Genomic DNA, 18426 nt, shown 5'->3' on the forward strand with positions numbered 1-18426 from the left:
GGGATTCAGAATGTAATGTAAAACCTGTAAATAAGGTTTTATGATTTTATGAAAAAAAATAAAAAAATATATATATGTAATACACGGGTGCACTATTTTTTGGTCACTAATCCAATAAGCAAATCTCTGACATCAGCATGTTAACTAGTCTATACAAGAGATCAGATTATATGAGAATGAATGTTTCATCAAAAGAGCATCTGACTGAAATACAGGCCAAAGGCATCTATGTCCAATATAACATGACTGTGTTATGTTTTTACAAAGGATTTTAAAATATGAATCTATTTATTAGAAAAAGTTATTGGTGGACTTTCATGAAAAGCTTTCTACTCACCTCAGGAGAGAATACTGTCAAAATATTATGAGACAATGTATTCAAAGTTTGTGTGATCTCTTCTTTAATGCTGACTGCAGATTTCTGTGGACATTTATCTCCTTTAAAATTGCCTTAAGATAGCTGTTAACTCATAGTTTCATGATTTTTTTCTTATAAAAAGGGAAATTACTTATAATAAAAGTACCTATAGAAAAAATACCTTAAGAAAAAATGTACCTTTTCGTAAACATATTATACCAATACTGAGATACTACACTTAAAATACTTAAACGCACACAAAGCACATGAAAACAGGAAGTTAGACAGTTAGAATAATACCATAGTATCTTGGAGACATAGAGAATGTAATAATATGATGTGACTATAATTCTGATTCACCAGGTGTTTATTGTTATTTGTAAACGGTAAATCGGGTCACACACATGTATGATCAAAAAAGGAAATATTCTATTTTTAACACTTTTTACAAAACATTTAAAAACAGATGCTAATAAAGAGCACCACACTGTTACCTCGCTGTGCATACAGCATGAAATCAATGACTTTCATTTGTCCCGTTTTCCAACAAGAGGCGATCTGAATAATTTCAACGCCCAGCCCAAAACATCTCACTCGCCATTTCTTCTGTCTAAATTAAGAAGGTCGTGCTGTTAGTAACTGCAGTCCATCTACACATGACATCAGTGCTTCAGGCACTTTTCAGTAATTCAGTCTGAAGTTTCAACTCATGTTCTGCGAAGAGGCGGCCTTTGCAACTCTGAGGCTCTTTTTCAAGTGGAAGAGGAGGGCTTCTGTTAAGTGAAACGGGTGAAACATAGCAAAGGCTGCGCTCCACCTTCCTCAAACTGTTCCCTCCAGCTGCACTGCGGGCAGCAGAAGGAGGTCTGTGGGCTCCAGTGGAACAGCAGTACAAAGGATGGTTGTGCTGGTGGGCCAGTCATCAAGCTGGAGGAAACAAAACAAGATCAAATGGTCATTCTTTCTAATACTGCAAGTCATCACTTCTAGAAATAGTTATGGTTTGGTGTATTTTCTTTGTTCTATTTTAACCGGGTCAACTGTGCTCTGTAAAACAAAACATAGTTGTTTCTAAAGGAAATAAAGATGAGCTCATTCAGATGTCTGGGCAGCATTGTTGGGTAATTACTTAATAATCTAATAACTGTCATTTAAATACTTTCCCCCTAAACAAAATAGGGGTTACTCTAACTTAAATCGTTTTATTTATTTATTTATTTTTATTACACTTACTTCAAGTCAAGTCACCTTTATTTATATAGTGCTTTATACAATACAGATTGTTTTCAAAGCAGCATTACAGTGAAAACTGGAAAATTATGCACCACATCTATCAGATTCAAATCAAGATAATCAATTATTAAATTAGTTAATTTCATCTATAAAGCAATTCTTCAGAAAATTACTTCAGATGTAGTTGCATTAAACACAGACTATAGAACAATTCTATATAAAACCATAGTGGATTTAACATCAGAATTTAATGTTAAAATGTATGTTTTAATCTAAACTTCTCCCTCTCCACACTTTGGTCAGTTCAAGAATAATTCATGTAATTGTATATTGTTTATTTGAAATAATTCTGGATCTCTATCTCCTGGATCTGTCTGCTGCCTTTGACACTGTAAATCATCAGATCCTTATGTCCACCCTCTCATCACTGGGCATCACAGGAACTTCCCTCCACTGGTTTGAGTCCTATCTCACAGGTACTTCAGGGTCGCATGGAGAGGCGAGGTATCCAAAGCACATCAACTGACCACAGGGGTTCCTCAGGGTTCAGTTCTTGGACCCCTCCTCTTCTCCATCTACACCACATCACTGGGACACATCATACAGGCACATGGTTTCTCCTACCACTGCTATGCTGATGACACACAGCTCGTCCTCTCATTTCAACCAGATGATCCCACTGTAGCTGCACGTATCTCAAGCTGTCTGGCGGACATCTCGACATGGATGAAGGAACATCACCTGCAGCTCAACCTGGCAAAGACTGAGCTTCTCGTCCTCCCTGCCAATCCATCTCTACAACACGACTTCACTATCCAGCTATTCATCATCAATCACCCCATCAAGGTCAGTCAGAAATCTTGGAGTAATATTTGATGACCAGCTGACCTTCACAGATCACATTTCAAAGGCAGCTCGATCATGCAGGTTTGCACTGCACAACATCAGGAAGATCAGGCCTTTCCTAAGTGAGCATGCAACACAACTTCTTGTCCAGGCCCTGGTCATCTAGGCTTGACTATTGCAATGCTCTTCTGGCTGGACTTCCTTCATGTGCAACTAAACCTCTACAAATGATTCAGAATGCTGCAGCTCGTCTTGTCTTCAATGAGCCCAAAAGGGCCCACGTCACTCCTCTGTTCATCTCTCTGCACTGGCTAACACTCACTGCTCACATCAAGTTCAAGGCATTGACGCTTTCTTACAGATCTACCACAGGTTCAGCTCCCTCCTACTTTCACTCACTCCTACGAGTCTACATCCCTACCAGAAGCCTACGATCGGTCAACGAGCGACGTCTCGTGGTTCCATCACAGAAAGCCACAAAATTACTTTCCAGAACATTCTCATTCACAGTTCCATGCTGGTGGAATGCTCTCCCCACCCTCATCCGGAATCCAGAATCCCTGGCAACATTCAAAAGACAGCTGAAAACCCATCTCTTCCGTGAGCACTTAACCTCATAAAAAAAATTAAAAAAATTTTCCTTTAAATCCTCGCTTATCGGGCTTATGCTACTCTGAACAATGCCTGAACTTCGTATTTTGAGCACTTTTGTTTTTTGCCTCTTCACGATGACTCGCTTAATTTAGTCCTAATTTGTAAGTCGCTTTGGACAAAAGCGTCTGCTAAATGACTAAATGTAAATGTAAATAATTAAAAGAGCAGTTTCATTTCTATCCTTGTATTGTGTAACTGGTCTAGGTTTATATGGGATTTAGAAAGTAATAAGTAATAATAATGCAATACTTTTTAGAGTGTAATTAGTGGAGTAATCTAACTACACTGTTGAATATGTAATTAGCTAGTAATTAATTACTTTTTTAGAGTAACTTACCCAGCACTGCTGGACAGGAACTGATCATGAGGTTAAACACACACTCACCAGTACACTGGGAATGGGCTCCCTGTGGCAAATCTCTTTGATCTGTGGACCAAAATGTGTTGCTGACCATCCCAGCGTAAAGGCCATGACAACCGCTACTACTACAGCGACGCTTACTATCATCGGCTTCACAAAGTCAGATGTCTGCTCTATAAAGGAAATCACAGGTCAGTGTGAACAAGCATACATTGCATTTACCTAATGCATTATTCTGTAGACATGTAATTACATCTATCTACCATTTCCTTGATCGCTGATCACTCACCAGGAATGATGACGCACTGCGTGTCAATGCTGCAGATCTTGTTAATGGCTTCTACTACTGCTTCTGCCCTGAAGCACATCTTCTCTTGCCCTCGATGGGCGGCAATGGAAAATTGATAGGGATGAGCTCTGATCGCATAAATTAAGGCCTGCAACGACAACCATCAAGGTCACAACCTTAGTCAGGACAGACAGCTTAGATTTGATTTACTTTATACTTACTTACACTTTATTTTACACAAATGAAGACAAGAGTGTTAGATGTACATTCTGTTCAGTAGGTAGTACTTTTCCCAGGCCATATTTTTCAAGTATTTTCCGGCCAAAAAAAAAAAAGTTCCATTTGAAGCCAATGTAGGAACTGTTGTATCTCTGAGCAACATAGTGACACTCACAACCTCATTTGAAATATGCCGTGTTCTACTAGGGGTGTAACGATATCCTCATGTCACGATTTGATACATATCACATATCAAGATACTTAACACACAATACGATATTTTTGCGATACTCCAGGACATATGGTTAAAGGTTGACAAAAATGCACTATTGATTAAAATGCTACATTTGATATTACAATGTGATACATATTGATGCATTTTTGTATTGCAATATGTGTGACACGATATATTGTTACACCTCTACCGTCTACCCTTACAGTAGGTCCACATCATTCATTAGCAAAGCCAGACATCTACTGTATACAGAGAGCTAATAGCAAATATCACGTTAAATATAGTGGATACAAAATGAAAGTATGAAAATATTCTCACATTCTGTTCGTCCCCCTCCTTCCAGACTTTAAGGTTGATGGTCATATCAGGAAGTGTTGTACTGAAGCCCACCTGGATGGGATCCCCCTCCACATTCACGATCATTTTCGGAGCCAGCAACACTGCTATAAAAGACCACAAATGGACATGTGACCCAATTGATCCATTTCAGACATCTCTAATTTTGTTTTTGTAAAAATAATGCCAATAATGCTCAACTGTCTCTCCTGTTGAAAGTCGCTGGTAGTTGTGTCCATGACTTTTGTCCATCACAGTTTGTGTTTATGCGGATGCTGTAGTCAGAGTTGGAGGCCAGGTCATGTGTGAGATCACACCTGTTTTCACTGATCTCTTGGCAGTCATACGCATTCATCCAAGTTCCATTAAGTTTGTAGAACTCATACTCCCTAAATTGAGAATCAGAGATGAGTAATATTGATACAATGTACACTGTTTCCAGCATGTTATATGTTTGGCATCAGTTCTTCTAACCCTAAATGATAGAGTGTGTAGCTTTTCATTTCTTTAACAACCATGTAGAAAAACACATCATGGGCATATTCCAGGATGACAATGTCATGATTCATCAGACTCGAATTGTGAAAGAATGTTTTTGGGAGGAGCATGAATAATCATTTTCACACATGAATTGGCATCACTGAGTTCAGAGCTTAAATTCACTGAAAGTCTTTGGGATGTGCTGGACTCTTGCGTTGTGAATACAAGATCTGGACCAAAAATGTATGCACCTCTTGATGGAAATAACATCACAACATTTATAACATACTAGAAACATAATCACTGCAATAATAATCCAATCATTCTTAAACGTTTGATTATTAAATCCAAACAGCGACTTTTTTTGGCCGGGCAGTCTTTTTTTGGCAGACAAAATAAAGTGTTTTTGCAACGACTATATGATGCCTAACATGTTTTTGCTTGGAGAGGAGATTAAACATTAAGAATACTTGTTCTGCCAGCCTATTTTTGATAACATCAACAAACGTCATCTTGTTCAAAGAATTGCAGTCTAGAATGTAAACTGACAGAACTTTGCAACACCGACACACTGTCATCAAACTGAAAAGAATCAGCATTCGTAATTCATAATTGATAAATGTATACATTTTTTCCAGTTTATTTCTGTGAAGCTTCTTTGAAACAATCAATATTGTTAAAGCGCTATAAATAAATGTGACGTCATATTTTAGTGTTAACTTGATTTTTTTTCTGCAAAAAAAAAAAAAGTTACAGTACCTTACATTTTAGAGTTACTGTTGGATATAGAAACTCAGAATTTGATCTTTTAATGTACAGAAGCACAAATAAGCATTCCAGTCTTTTTGAAGGACAGGTCAGTCACCAATAGCTCAGTAAGCAAAGAAATACATTACTGGGCAGTTTGTGGCCATACTGGTCATGTGATGATTTCATTGTTTTCGTCTGATATTTATTGTGTATCATAACATAAAATGCTGACATACTGTACACAATGCATTTTTAAAAAGTATTCCTAGGCAATAAAAAAAAAAAAAAAACATTGAGAAATATGCGTACCCTTGAAATTGCACAGAGTAGTTGACAGTGGAACAGGACGCCTGCAAGGGGCTCCATTTCAGAATGTGCTTCATGTTTACTGAATGCATTGAGGTGTTAAGAGATGTCGGTAGTGTTCTCGAATCTGAAATGCATGAACAATATTAACATTTGACATACATTTGGAAGAATTGTATTCTCTTTTCTTTTCTTTTTTTTTACTTGACTTTCTGTACTTGCAAAAACATTCACATACTGATCAGAGTGTTCAGAGCCTCAAGCAACATTCATTCACACGCTTTGCATCGCTTAAAAACATTTTGAGAACGTCAAACCTTAAATTCATTACATAAACCTGTTCAGGACCGTAAATACAGCGGGGGAAACAAGTATTGAACACGTCACCATTTTTCTCAGTAAATATATTTCCAAAGGTGCTATTGACATGAAATTTTCACCAGATGTTGATAACAACCAAAGGAATCAGTACATACAAAGAAACCAAAACAAATAAGCTCAGAAATTAAATTATGTGTAATAATGTGAAATGACACAGGGAAAAAGTATTGAACACATAAAGAAAGGGAGGTGCAAAAAGGCATGGAAAGCCAAGACAACAGCTTAAAACTATTAGTAATTAAAAAGCAATCCAGCCCCCTGTCCGTGCAAATTAATAACAGCTGGTTCAGTCCCAACGGATGGCCTACAAAAAGGTCTCATTGCCAAGGTGTCACACAAGACACATCTCATGATGGGTAAAAGCAAAGAGCTGTCTCAAGACCTTTGCAACCTAATTGTTCCAACACATAATGATGGCATTGGTTATAGGCACCATTCTAAGCTTATGAATGTTCCAGTGAGCACTGTTGGGGCCATAATACGGAAATGGAAAGACAATCATTTCACCATAAATTTGCCTCGACCATGTGCTCCTCGCAAGATTTCTGACAGAGGAGTGAAAAGAATAATCAGAAGAGTTGTCCAAGAGCCAACACCAAGGTGTATGGCGTTTTTAGGGTAATGCTCAGTGCCATTTCTCCTCCAAATATGGTGTGTATTATGGCATCCAAACAATTCAATTTTGCTCTCATGTGACCACACTAAATTCTCCCAGTATTTCCCTGGCTTTTCCAAATGTTGTGCAGCAAACTTTAAACGAGCTTCAACATGCTTTTTTTCTTCAGTAATGGAGTCTTGCGTGGTGAGCGTGCATATAGGCCATGGAGGTGGAATGCATTACTTACTGTTTTCTTTGAGAACACAGTACCTGCTATCTGCAGGTCTTTTTGAAGCTCTCCACAAGTGGTCCTTGGCTCTTGGACAACTCTTCTGATTATTCTTTTCACTCCTCTGTCAGAAATCTTGCGAGGAGCACCTGGTCGAGGCAAATTTACGGTGAAATTATTGTCTTTCCCCTTCCGTATTATGGCCCCAACAGTGCTCACTGGAACATTCAGAAGCTTAGAATGGTGCCTATAACCAATGCCATCATTATGTGTTGGAACAATTAGGTTGTGAAGGTCTTGAGACAGCTCTTTGCTTTTACCCATCATGAGATGTGTCTTTTGTGACACCTTGGCAATGAGACCTTTTTGTTGGCCATCTGTTGGGACTGAACCAGCTGTTATTAATTTGCACGGACAGGGGGCTGGATTGCTTTTTAATTACTAATAGTTTTAAGCTGTTGTCTTGGCTTTCCATGCCTTTTTGCACCTCCCTTTCTTCATGTGTTCAATACTTTTTCCCTGTGTCATTTCACATTATTACACATAACTTAATTTCTGAGCTTATTTGTTTTGGTTTCTTTGGTTCAACATCCGGTGAACATTTCATGTCAATAGCACCTTTGGAAATATATTTACTGACAAAAATGGTGACGTGTTAAATACTTATTTCCCCCGCTGTACTGTGGTGCCAAATTACATATCATATAATGTAATATATATACACCCTAATACCTCTAATAAGGTGGGTCGTAGCACTTCTGCAGAGGATTTACCAATCACTGTTTTGATTTTTTTATTATTTAAATTTTTATTATGTTAAACATACAATATTAAGTTAATTTCCACCTAAGCTAAAGAAGCTAATGTTCAGATAAATGTTACAATGTGGAAGGGAAAATAAGTCAAATTTACTGTAACTTAAAAATATGTGACTGTTTAATGATTAAGTGAAATGCTTTGTAAGCATCAGAAAAGTATGTAAATACACTGACATGGTACTATATGCATGTTATTCTATTAGGCAGAGGTGTAAAGAATACCTAAAAAACATTCTTGAGTAAAAGTACAGAGACAGTGTAAATGACTCCATTACAAGTCACCAATTCCAATACTACTCCAGTAAAAGTCTTAGAGTATCTGATTTTTACTCGTACTGTAAGGCTCAAAGATGCATTAGTCCTCAACACCCAAGATACATGCCAGTGGAAAACAAGAAACATCTGATTTGTGAAGAGAACAATCACGTTTATTTTCTAAAATCAAAATTAAAAATGAACACCTCAAAATCGCAATAAATCAAGGTGGACACAAGAACCTCGTAAACATCTACAGACACTCAAGTCTCAATTAAGTTCAAGTGGGCATAAGTAAACCAATATCCTCAAAAAGGTATTTTCAGTATAATGGAAAAATAAAATAATGTTAAGTCAAAGCCTATTGCATTGGATGTTCTGGATCACCAGCTGCAGCCGTGTCCTCATCTCTTGTATGAAACACCTGCGATTCACAACTACCTGCTAATGCGCTCACATTCGCCTTGTTGACAAGTTTGAGTGAGGAAGGGTAAAACGCACAAGATATAGTACTATCAGAGTAAGATATAGTACCTATTACCTAATACCCTCCCAGTAGATGACAATATTGCTTCGTTTGTATCAGAAATATAGTGCTGCAGAAAAAGGTAGGTATACCATGCAAAAATTTTAACGAGTAATTGCATTACTTATCACAAATGTACTGGAGTAAAGAGAACATATACCTTTGAGACTACTAATATCTTTGATACTTGATACTAATATCTTTGAAACTACAAAGAAGCTAAAACATGCTTAACATTAAAGTACAGTAACTAATTACATTTACTCCAATACTTTACACCACTGCTATTAGGCCAGGTTTAAAATGCCAAACTCAATTTACAATGGAACAGCAGGTTTCTATTCCACTAAAAGAAACAAGACCCCTGACCTTTTTTTTTTTTTTTGACCTGTATGTATGTAGGTATAATTGTCAGAATACTAAAGGTTAATACTAATGATGATTTGGGAAACAAAATAGGTCATGAGATTGACTGATTGAGATTGACCTAATAATAGGTCATGTGATTGACCTAACCCTTGACAACAAAATTATGCAGTCAAGACAGAAAAACTGTATCACATATCCCACTACCATGATGAGTAGTTGCTGAGAGGTTATACGTACAGTTAATGGTAAAGTGCAGAAGCAGAGGAAACAGGCTCTTGATCAAACCGCTGCCCATAACCTTCTGTTCTCCCGTCTCGGTGGATGCCAGCCCTGGTCAAGCCCTGGATCCCTCTTCCTTTGTAACAACCCAAAAGAGTCCAGGGTTTTCCCACTGTCCCTTTTCAAGTAAAATGGTCCCTGAAAATAATGGTGTTAGAGGAGTCTTCATGTTATCTGCGCCTGTAAACAAGCCTAAAGGAGAAACTTGAGACTTGAAAAACGAAAGGTGCAACGAACAGAATGACTCGTTGGGCGAGATACCTCACGCTCTGGAATAAACCTGTAGGACCTGTTTGAAAATTACGGTTGCATGAGATTTATGAAACTATATGAAACTATGTTAAACAAAAGGAGAGTCCCTTTGTACTATAAGAGGAGGTGTGTTAATTAAGCCTAAATTGTTTGAAATTGCATTTTGCACTGCACTGAATATGCATGTTTTAGGAATTTTACATCTAAGATTAAAAATACTTTATAAAGTTTGTCAAACTTCCATTCGACATATATATTTTTGATAAAATACCAGTGGCATCATTGGTAGCTATAAGATCATGATCACAAGCCCAATGAATGGACTTCCAGTGAAACATAAGATGATAAGATAAGATAAGATAAGATAAGATAAGATAAGATAAGATAAGATAAGATAAGATAAGATAAGATAAGATAAGATAAGTGTCTGTTAAGAGGATAAGTGTCAGTAAATAATATGGATTAGAAAGAAAGAGACAAAGACAACACCTGTATATACTGGGAAAGACTGGTACTTATGCAATGACAACAAAACGTATTTTTTTTTTTTTTTTTTTTTTTTTTTTTTGTCATATGAATGTTGGATATCTAGTAACTTACACAATAAAACCGTAATGAATATTTTTTCTGAACACGGATAATGTATGATCTAATAATAAAGTGCTAAGAACATTTTTGAAAATATGGTTAGATTGGTCAAACATTCTTATAAATGTAACAAAATGCTCTATATTTGTAAGAAGACTCAAATGTGCAGTTACAGATATACAAAGGTCACGTTCATGATATCACACAGAATATGCATGATGACAAAAGGGGTGAAATGATCAGACTGAAGTCTGTGCACAAAGAACACAATACACAATACACATAATTAATATTTAAAATATAATTAAAAGGCTTCCAAACAAAATACACTATCCAAGATAATAATAAGTTTGTGCAAGGAACTAATTGTCACATGAAATGTCAAGTTTTACCCTGAAGATGGCAGAAGAGTGTCTTGCAGGAAGTCACTGGACAACCAGAACTGAGAACACTCAAAATGAGTCTTTTATTCTAAATGATTAAAAATATGATCAATTTTCAGATGAGGACCAATAAGATTTGCCAGACATTATTTGTAACATTATTTAAACATTAATTTAAATGAATAAATAAAATGTCTTAAATTTTAAAGAGCACAGTCAGTTCCTCTAGCCGACTACTAGCTTAAAATGTTAAGCTCTTTCTTCTCTCTTCCCTCAAAACCGCTAATTTTGAGAGCTTGTGGTCCTTCTGTGTGAAACAGCACAAAGATGGTTGTTGTTGTTAGCCTATTTCATGTTATTTCACTGTTGTCACGGTTCTGTTATGTTTGGACTTTGTTTGCTGTTTTCCCACCTGAGTTTCTCACGTCAGTTACTCATTTGATTTCGTCATTCTGTTCAGCTGTTCGTTATTAATTACCTTGTTTGATTCTGTGTATTTCCTTGTGTTTCATTTGAGTTTTGTCCTGTCTCACATATACTATGGTTGTGTTTCCTTGCCTGCCTTGTGTTTAATTACCTGTGGATACTATTAAAGACTGTTTGCATCTGATTCTTCATCGTCTTGCGTTTTCCTACAACCCTTTGTGATAACTGTGACATTTAGTTGAATAGATGTCAGTAGGATTGTCAGGGACTGTCCAGTGGACTGATGAATTGAAGAATTATAACCAACATTTTAAATCTGTATTGTGGTCTAAAAAGAAATAAATCAGGAGTAAAACAAGTTTAAAGTCAAATGAACATGAACCGAGACCCTATTGTACATTAATATCCTGTAGATTAATTTGTTTTATTTTGTTGGATATATGCCAATTATTTCTGATTTGTGTCAAAAACTGGCTAAACTTTGTATAAAGAATGTAGAAATGACTTTTGATATCCTTCTTAGAAATGCATCATTATTATAAAATATGACATCAACTATTAATTATTAATAACAGATGGCAGTCAAAGCAAAATCCCAGGTAAATCAATAGGTAATAGGTAAATTTAATCTAATAGGTAAATTTATTATTCATATTTGAATTGAATATTTGTCATAATAGCAACATGCTATTGAATTTGTGAATTCAATCTAAATGATTTCACTCATTTAAAGGTTTTGATAAATAATAAATAAGTCTGAAATGTATCTTACTCATGGAATTATTGAATTATTGAACCCTGTGAATTATAATAAATATTAAATAGAAAAGTAAAAATAACCCTAGTAACTGTCAAGTGTATGATCTAATTGATCTAATGTCCCATGTTCCCAACCTCATTGGTTGTCATAGTTAATGATTTGATTGGCCTTGTTATTAATTCGATTCACCTGTGTGCCATTTAGTTCCTTTTGTTTACTCTTTTAGTCCTCAGTTTGAGTTAGTTCTTTGATCTGTATTGTTTATGTTGTAATGGTTGGTTTAATCCGTGACTCCAAGTTCTCTATCGATATGGTACACTCATACTGCATCGCTAGACACAGTGGAAAAACTAATTTTTCTCCAATTTACTGAAGTTTTAATAAAATCACACAGTGAAACTGTTTGTTTAAAAACGTTCTCTTTCTCTCAAACTGAGACGAAGAAACGATGGAGTCGCAGGGCTGAGTGAACGGGACTAAGTGAGCTCATGCTGGTCACTACGAAAGCGTGAGTCTCGTCTCGCGGCATTCATGGACTGCTTTCTCTAAAGAAAGTGACTCCTCCCCTCATTCTCTTTCTTTCAAGCATGAGACGAAGCAACAACAGAGCCGCTGGGCTAAGTGAACGGGACTAAGTGAGCTCATGCCGGTCGATATTTTGCGTGTCTCACTCTCACTCTATGGAGATTGGTTTCCTTGAAGTCACCTGGAGGTGGGAGGAGTGTATAACCCTTTTGAGTTAGGAGCATGGCTGGCGTTAACAAGAAAGGTGAATCTGGGTCTGTGGAAATAGGAACAAGGGGTCTTGAATTGACAATTCCTGTAACCTCTGCCATCAAAGTAGACAAAACTTCATGTGTCAAGCAGGAAGGACTGATCTGTTGGAGCATGGAATCTAGTATGCGGCTGGAGACTCCTATCATCAGCTCCCAGGCTCCTCCCATGTGGGATGTGTGAGGTGGATTAAAGACCCATGAACAACCCTCTCCACCCAGGTACTTCCTCACACTAGGCTCTTGAGGATCATTTACCACAATTTCCAGCTCTTTACAGGCTCCTACAAAATTGGTCCCACAATCAGACCGGATTTGTTTGGCAGGTCCTCGTAGAGCAAAAAACCTTCTCAAGGCGTTTATAAAGGTGGATGAATCTATACTGTCAATCAGCTCAATGTGTATGGCACGAATACTCATACAAGTGAAAAGAACAGCCCATCTTTTGCTCTGAGCTTGTCCTCCTCGCGTGCGCCTTGCGACAACTGTCCAAGGTCCAAAAACATCAAGACCGACATGCGTGAAGGGAGGTTCAGTGCTCAGGCGATAGATGGGTAAGTCCGCCATCTTCTGCTCAGTTACCTTCCCACGAAGCTTGTTGCATACAACACACTTGTGTACAATGCTGTTGATAAGCTTCCTAACACCAACAATCCAATACCCTGAATTGCGGATAGCTGATTCAGTAAACACACGACCCTGATGCTTGACTCGATCATGGTAATGCTCCACAAGTAGCTTTGCAGCATGACTGCGTCCTGGAACAATCAAAGGAAACTTCTCTTTGAGATCCAAAGTTGCATTTTTAAGCCGACCTCCTATCCTGAGAAGTCCTCTACTATCTACGTAAGGGTTCAGTTTTTTCAGAGCGCTGTGCCTCGGGATATCATTTCTTTTGGCGATGCAGGTGAGCTCTTCTTGGTAAGCTCCCCTCTGAACGCTTTTGATTACAACTTCCTCTGCTTGTAACAACTCTTTCACTGTACGAGGCTTAGCACAGTAGTGCCATGATCTGCAGGCTCTTTCTCTATCATAAGACGACTTGTAAGTCTGGGCGACATGTATGAGAAAAGCTATGGCTCTGACTAATGACCTCCAAGAAGAGAATCGCTCGAATCGTTGACATTCAAGATGAAAATCATCGGATACAGTAGTAGCAAGAGGACGAACTTCTGTGTCCAACTCTGGCCCGAGGAGGTCAAATTCCCTCTCCTCCAGAGACAGATTCTGATCCATTTGCGACAGGAAGGCAGGTCCTGTAAGCCAGGTGGTGGTGCCCAACAGAGCTGCAGGAATGGAGCGGGTGGTCGTGGTCTGCAGGGTTATGCTTAGTAGACACATAGTGCCATTGCATTGGGTTTGACACTCTGTGGATACGCTGCACTCTGTTGGCTACATATACATAGAAACGTCTTGTCTGGTTATAGATGTACCCCAGGAAGACTCTACTATCCATGTAAAACTCCACAGCATCTAGAGTGAAGTCCAGCTCGTTTGTGATAGTCTCTGCTATCTCTGCAGCTAAAACCGCAGCTCCTAGTTCCAGCCTGGGAATGGTATGAGCAGCTTGCGGAGCTAATTTGGCCTTCCCCGAAGTGGCCAGCATTTTCTTTGTTCTTGTCAACAGATCAATTGTTTCCGCAGCTGTGGGTGTTGACAAAAGTCCATCATTGATGTAGAATTCTCTTTCTACAAAGTCTTTGTCGTCTGAACCATACTCCTCTTCACCATAAGCCGCTGCTTGTCGAAGACCAAAAATGGCTACAGCAGGAGATGGACTGTTACCGAACACGTGCACCCTCATACGGTACTCGATGATCTCTTTGCTGGTGTCATTATCCTTAAACCAGAGAAAACGAAGGAAGTCTCTATTTTCCTCTTTCACAATGAAGCTGTGAAACATCTGTTCGATGTCTGCAGTTACAGCTACCAGCTCCCTTCTAAAATGACTCCCAAGAGGCTATTATTTAAGTCAGGACCAGAGAGAAGAACGTCGTCAAGGAGATGCCCTGTTTTTGCGCGCTGGAGTCGAAGACAACTCTGATCTGACCGGGCTTCTGTGGGTGGTACACCCCAAAGGTAGGTAAATACCAACATTCCTGGCCTTCTCGAAGAGGAGGGGCTACTTCGGCATGGTCACGATCAAAGATGTTCTGCATGAAGGTAACAAAATGAGACTTCATCTCAGGCTTCTTTTCCAATGTGCGCAAAAGGGAGGTTAGGTGTGTTAATACCTGTTCTCTATTATTAGGGAGTCGTTGGCGAGGTGTTCTGAATGGGAGTGGTGCGACCCAGCTATTGCTCTCGTACATGAACATATCTTTATCCATGATGTCCGAAAGCGCATGTCTTCAATAGACAATCCAACTTTATTATCCAACCTTTGTCCTCTCAAAGATGGTATCTCCTATGGCATAGTCATCAAAGATAAAGGTGCCGTGCGCCAGAGATATCTCAGGCAGAGGCTTGATGTCAAACTTCTCCCTAACGCTGAGTTTGTTGGGACATGGAGGAAGTAGAGAAGGACGTCCATTATCAAGTACATGGGTACGGTAAGCACTAAGTGCTGCAGACCTGTGCACGGATCCTAAGCAGACGTCTCCCACTACGACCCATCCTAGGTCTAGTCTTTGCACGTAGGGTGCGTTATTAGGTCCATTACGTTGCTCCCGTACTTTATGAACCTGAAGGATGTCACGACCCAAAAGAAGAAGAATTTGGGCTTCTGGATCCAAAGGAGGAATGCAATGAGCGATGGGTTTTAGGTGAGTGTGCCAACGTGCTGCATCAGGTGTTGGTATCTCGGCCCTGTCGTCTGGCATATTGTTGCATTCGATCAATGTTGGCAATTTCACCTTCATCACTCCATCTAAAGGCTCTATAATGAAACCAGTAGCTCTTCTTCCCACAGTCTCTGTCACACCTGCACAGGTACGTAGAGTATATGTTGACTTCTCTCCTTTGACATGCAGCAAGTCGAAGAACTTGGTTCTAGTGAGCGATCAATTGCTCTGGTCATCCAGGATCACATAAAGCTTGATTGCTCCTTCTGGGTGGCCTTCTGGGTAAACGTTAGCCAGGCAAATCTTAGAGCATGACCGTGAACATTCACCGTAACCACAGACTTCTGTGCACTTGGAAGTTATAGCAGGTTGAGGTGTGTCTATCTCTCCCTCCCCGCCATGAACAAATAAGTTTGAAGGCGGTGGTCCTGGATGAAACGCTGCGATGTGAGCATCACTGCCACATTCCTTACATTTAATAGCTGCCTTACAGTCCCTGGCCAGATGAGTGGTTGTTGCACAGCACCTGTAGCAAACACCTTTCTCCTTTAGAAAAGTCTTGCGCTCATCCAGAGGTTTGATCCTAAAACCTCTGCAACGATTGAGAGGGTGGGGCTTCTTATGAATCGGGCAGGTCTTATCCACATCATCCAACTCATAGTTTGAGCTGCGTGTCTGACTCACAGTCGCTCCTGACACTTCAGTCTTGTGAGTATAGACTGAGCTTTTCATTTGTCTCTTGAATTGCTGCTCTGGTTTCAACACACTATGGATTCCTGAAGACAGAGCAAAACTTGGATCGTTGCGTGTTCGAGCCTCTCTGCAGATGAAATCACAGAAGAATGAGAATGGAGGAAAGGCGACTTGATGTGCTGTTTTGTACTGAGAAACTTGAGCCATCCACCTCTCCTGAAGACTGTAAGGTAACTTATCTACGATGGGAGCAACACCACGAGCGGTGTCAAGATAAGTAAGTCCGGGTAGGTAGCCTTCATGTTTCGCAGACTCCACTTCCTGTAGAAGATCTCCAAGTTCTCTAAGCTTTTTCGCATCTTTGTTGCTGATTTTTGGAAAGTTATCAATCCTATCAAAGAGGGATTTCTCAATAATCTCTGGAGAGCCATAGCAGTCTTCCAAGCGCTCCCAAGCCTTTCCCAAGCCTGTGTTTGGATTACCTGTGTGCACAGCTCTGATCCTTTGCACATGATGTGAAGACTACTTTTCTCAGATTTTTCTCACTACTTTTTCTTCACTACTTCCCAACCATTTAGACAGAAGGTCTAACTGCTCAGCAGCTGACAGGTGCAAACCTTCAATTGCGTTGAGGAAAGAGGACTTCCACGCCCAATAATTCTCAGGACAATCGTCAAACTTGAAGAGACCTGAATTAACAAGCTCTCGGCGTGCTAAGTACCTGGCGACCTCACTCACATTAGTGTCGTTGTTGAACGATGGTTGTGGTGTTGTCTTATATGGAGAAGAAGTGAACGGCGGAATTTGGTATTTTTGACTAGTTGTTTGCACTGACTTCTGAGGATGCTGCATTATACTCTCAGTATCAGGTTTATTGTTGGAATCTCTGACATCCCAAGATGCTAAGCGATGATGCCTTGGAGGTGTCTCAGGCCTCAACACATGGACAATGGGCTTTAGAGGTAGGTGACATGGTTCATCTCCAGCTGGAGACAATAACCTCAGTTGAGACTGATTCATGACGTAATCATGAGTGCGATCAGAAACTTCTCTCACATCAGAAATCCTTTCTCCAAATTCACTATCTGCGGCTGCCTCCAAAACCTTTGTCTCAGCGATGGCTGCTGCCACCTCACTTTCATGCTTTATAGCTGCCAGAGACGCTTCCATGCATGCCTCTGTAACTTTCAGTTGAGCTTTCTCAATCAAGATTTCTGATTCTTTTTTAAGGAATTCAGTCCTGGTCTGTGCAGCTTCCAGTTTAGCGCGAGCCTTGGCAGCAGCTGCGCTAGCCGATGAGCTTCTAGATCTATTAGTCGAAGCAGAGGCTATAGATCTTGTTTCTAATGCTTGACTTCGCTCTGTAGCTTCCCCAGCCTCCGTACCTTTCTCCGCCTCCGTAGCTTTCTCCGCCATCATGAATTGCTAATACTGTGATGATGAACGAGGAATGATGGAGTTAAAGCTTGCTTTCCTTGAACTTCAGTGCCCACTGAGCGGTTGCCTTTTTACTATTCTGTCCTAGATGCATGTTCCATCTACGCAACACTGACAGATAGCTAACAGGAGTCAGAAAAGGGCAGACGCAGTAGTAAAGTTGAAAGTTTTACTGTTATGTTCTTTCCTCTTCTTTCTCTTTTTTGTAAAACTGAAATATACAAAGATTACAAATGTCTTGTTACAAAATATTCTCAAAATAAACACAAATTAATTTCCTCTGTTTACAAATATTCTCTGAGCACAAATATCAAAAGGCCACAATCAGTTCTTCTTAGTGTTATTGTAAACAAATTGCCATCACTGTTGAATAGTTCATTTTTAAACTCAAACTAATGAATTACAAATATATATACACGTTCATGCAAACACTGAAAAAAGATAAACTTACAGGCAAAGCCTTTCCGAGGCACAAAAACCTAAAGAAAACAGAGAGATGACTTGTTGGCCCACCGCATGGAAAGAAACTGGAACACAGCGGCTGCGTTCGAAACCGCATACTTCCCTACTATTTAGTATGGGAAAAAGAGTAGGCGAGCGAAAAAGTATGTACGGATCCAAAAGAGTAGGCGAGAATTACCTGGGTGACGTACTAATTATCGCGAGATTCGGACTTAAGTGTGTTCGAATATGCCTACTTTCCTACTATAAAGTAGGCGAAAACAGAATGTGAAGGAAGCAGTACGTTCGAAACATCAGTATTCATTAAAGAGTAGGCGAGAAGTTCCCGGATGGCTTACTGCTTCCGC

General features: G+C 39.3%; 1 protein-coding gene across 1 annotated transcript; it reads right to left on the reverse strand.

Annotated features, from left to right (window-relative positions):
* Window positions 1–883: 883 nt before the first annotated feature.
* crfb16 (cytokine receptor family member B16) lies at window positions 884–9789 on the reverse strand. The gene is made up of 7 exons (XM_079877355.1): window positions 9481–9789; window positions 6071–6194; window positions 4733–4920; window positions 4514–4638; window positions 3742–3889; window positions 3477–3625; window positions 884–1285 (listed from the first exon to the last, which is right to left on the reverse strand). Exons 1-7 carry the CDS (start codon window positions 9536–9538, stop codon window positions 1181–1183), a joined length of 897 nt encoding a protein of 298 aa, XP_079733481.1. The 5' UTR covers window positions 9539–9789; the 3' UTR covers window positions 884–1180.
* Between the last annotated feature and the right edge of the window lie 8637 nt (window positions 9790–18426).

The sequence above is a fragment of the Squalius cephalus genome, assembly GCF_949319135.1.
Source record: "Squalius cephalus genome assembly, chromosome: 7".
Lineage (NCBI taxonomy): Eukaryota > Metazoa > Chordata > Actinopteri > Cypriniformes > Leuciscidae > Squalius > Squalius cephalus.

Excerpts from the sequence above, each read along its gene's own strand:
- crfb16 (XM_079877355.1), bottom strand. The coding sequence starts at position 9,538 with ATGGGCAGCGGTTTGATCAAGAGCCTGTTTCCTCTGCTTCTGCACTTT. Across the intron at positions 3,890-4,513 it reads AGGAGGGGGACGAACAGAAT|GCCTTAATTTATGCGATCAG; the intron begins GTGAGAATATTT and ends TTGTCGTTGCAG. Across the intron at positions 3,626-3,741 it reads GCAGTGCGTCATCATTCCTG|AGCAGACATCTGACTTTGTG; the intron begins GTGAGTGATCAG and ends TTTCCTTTATAG.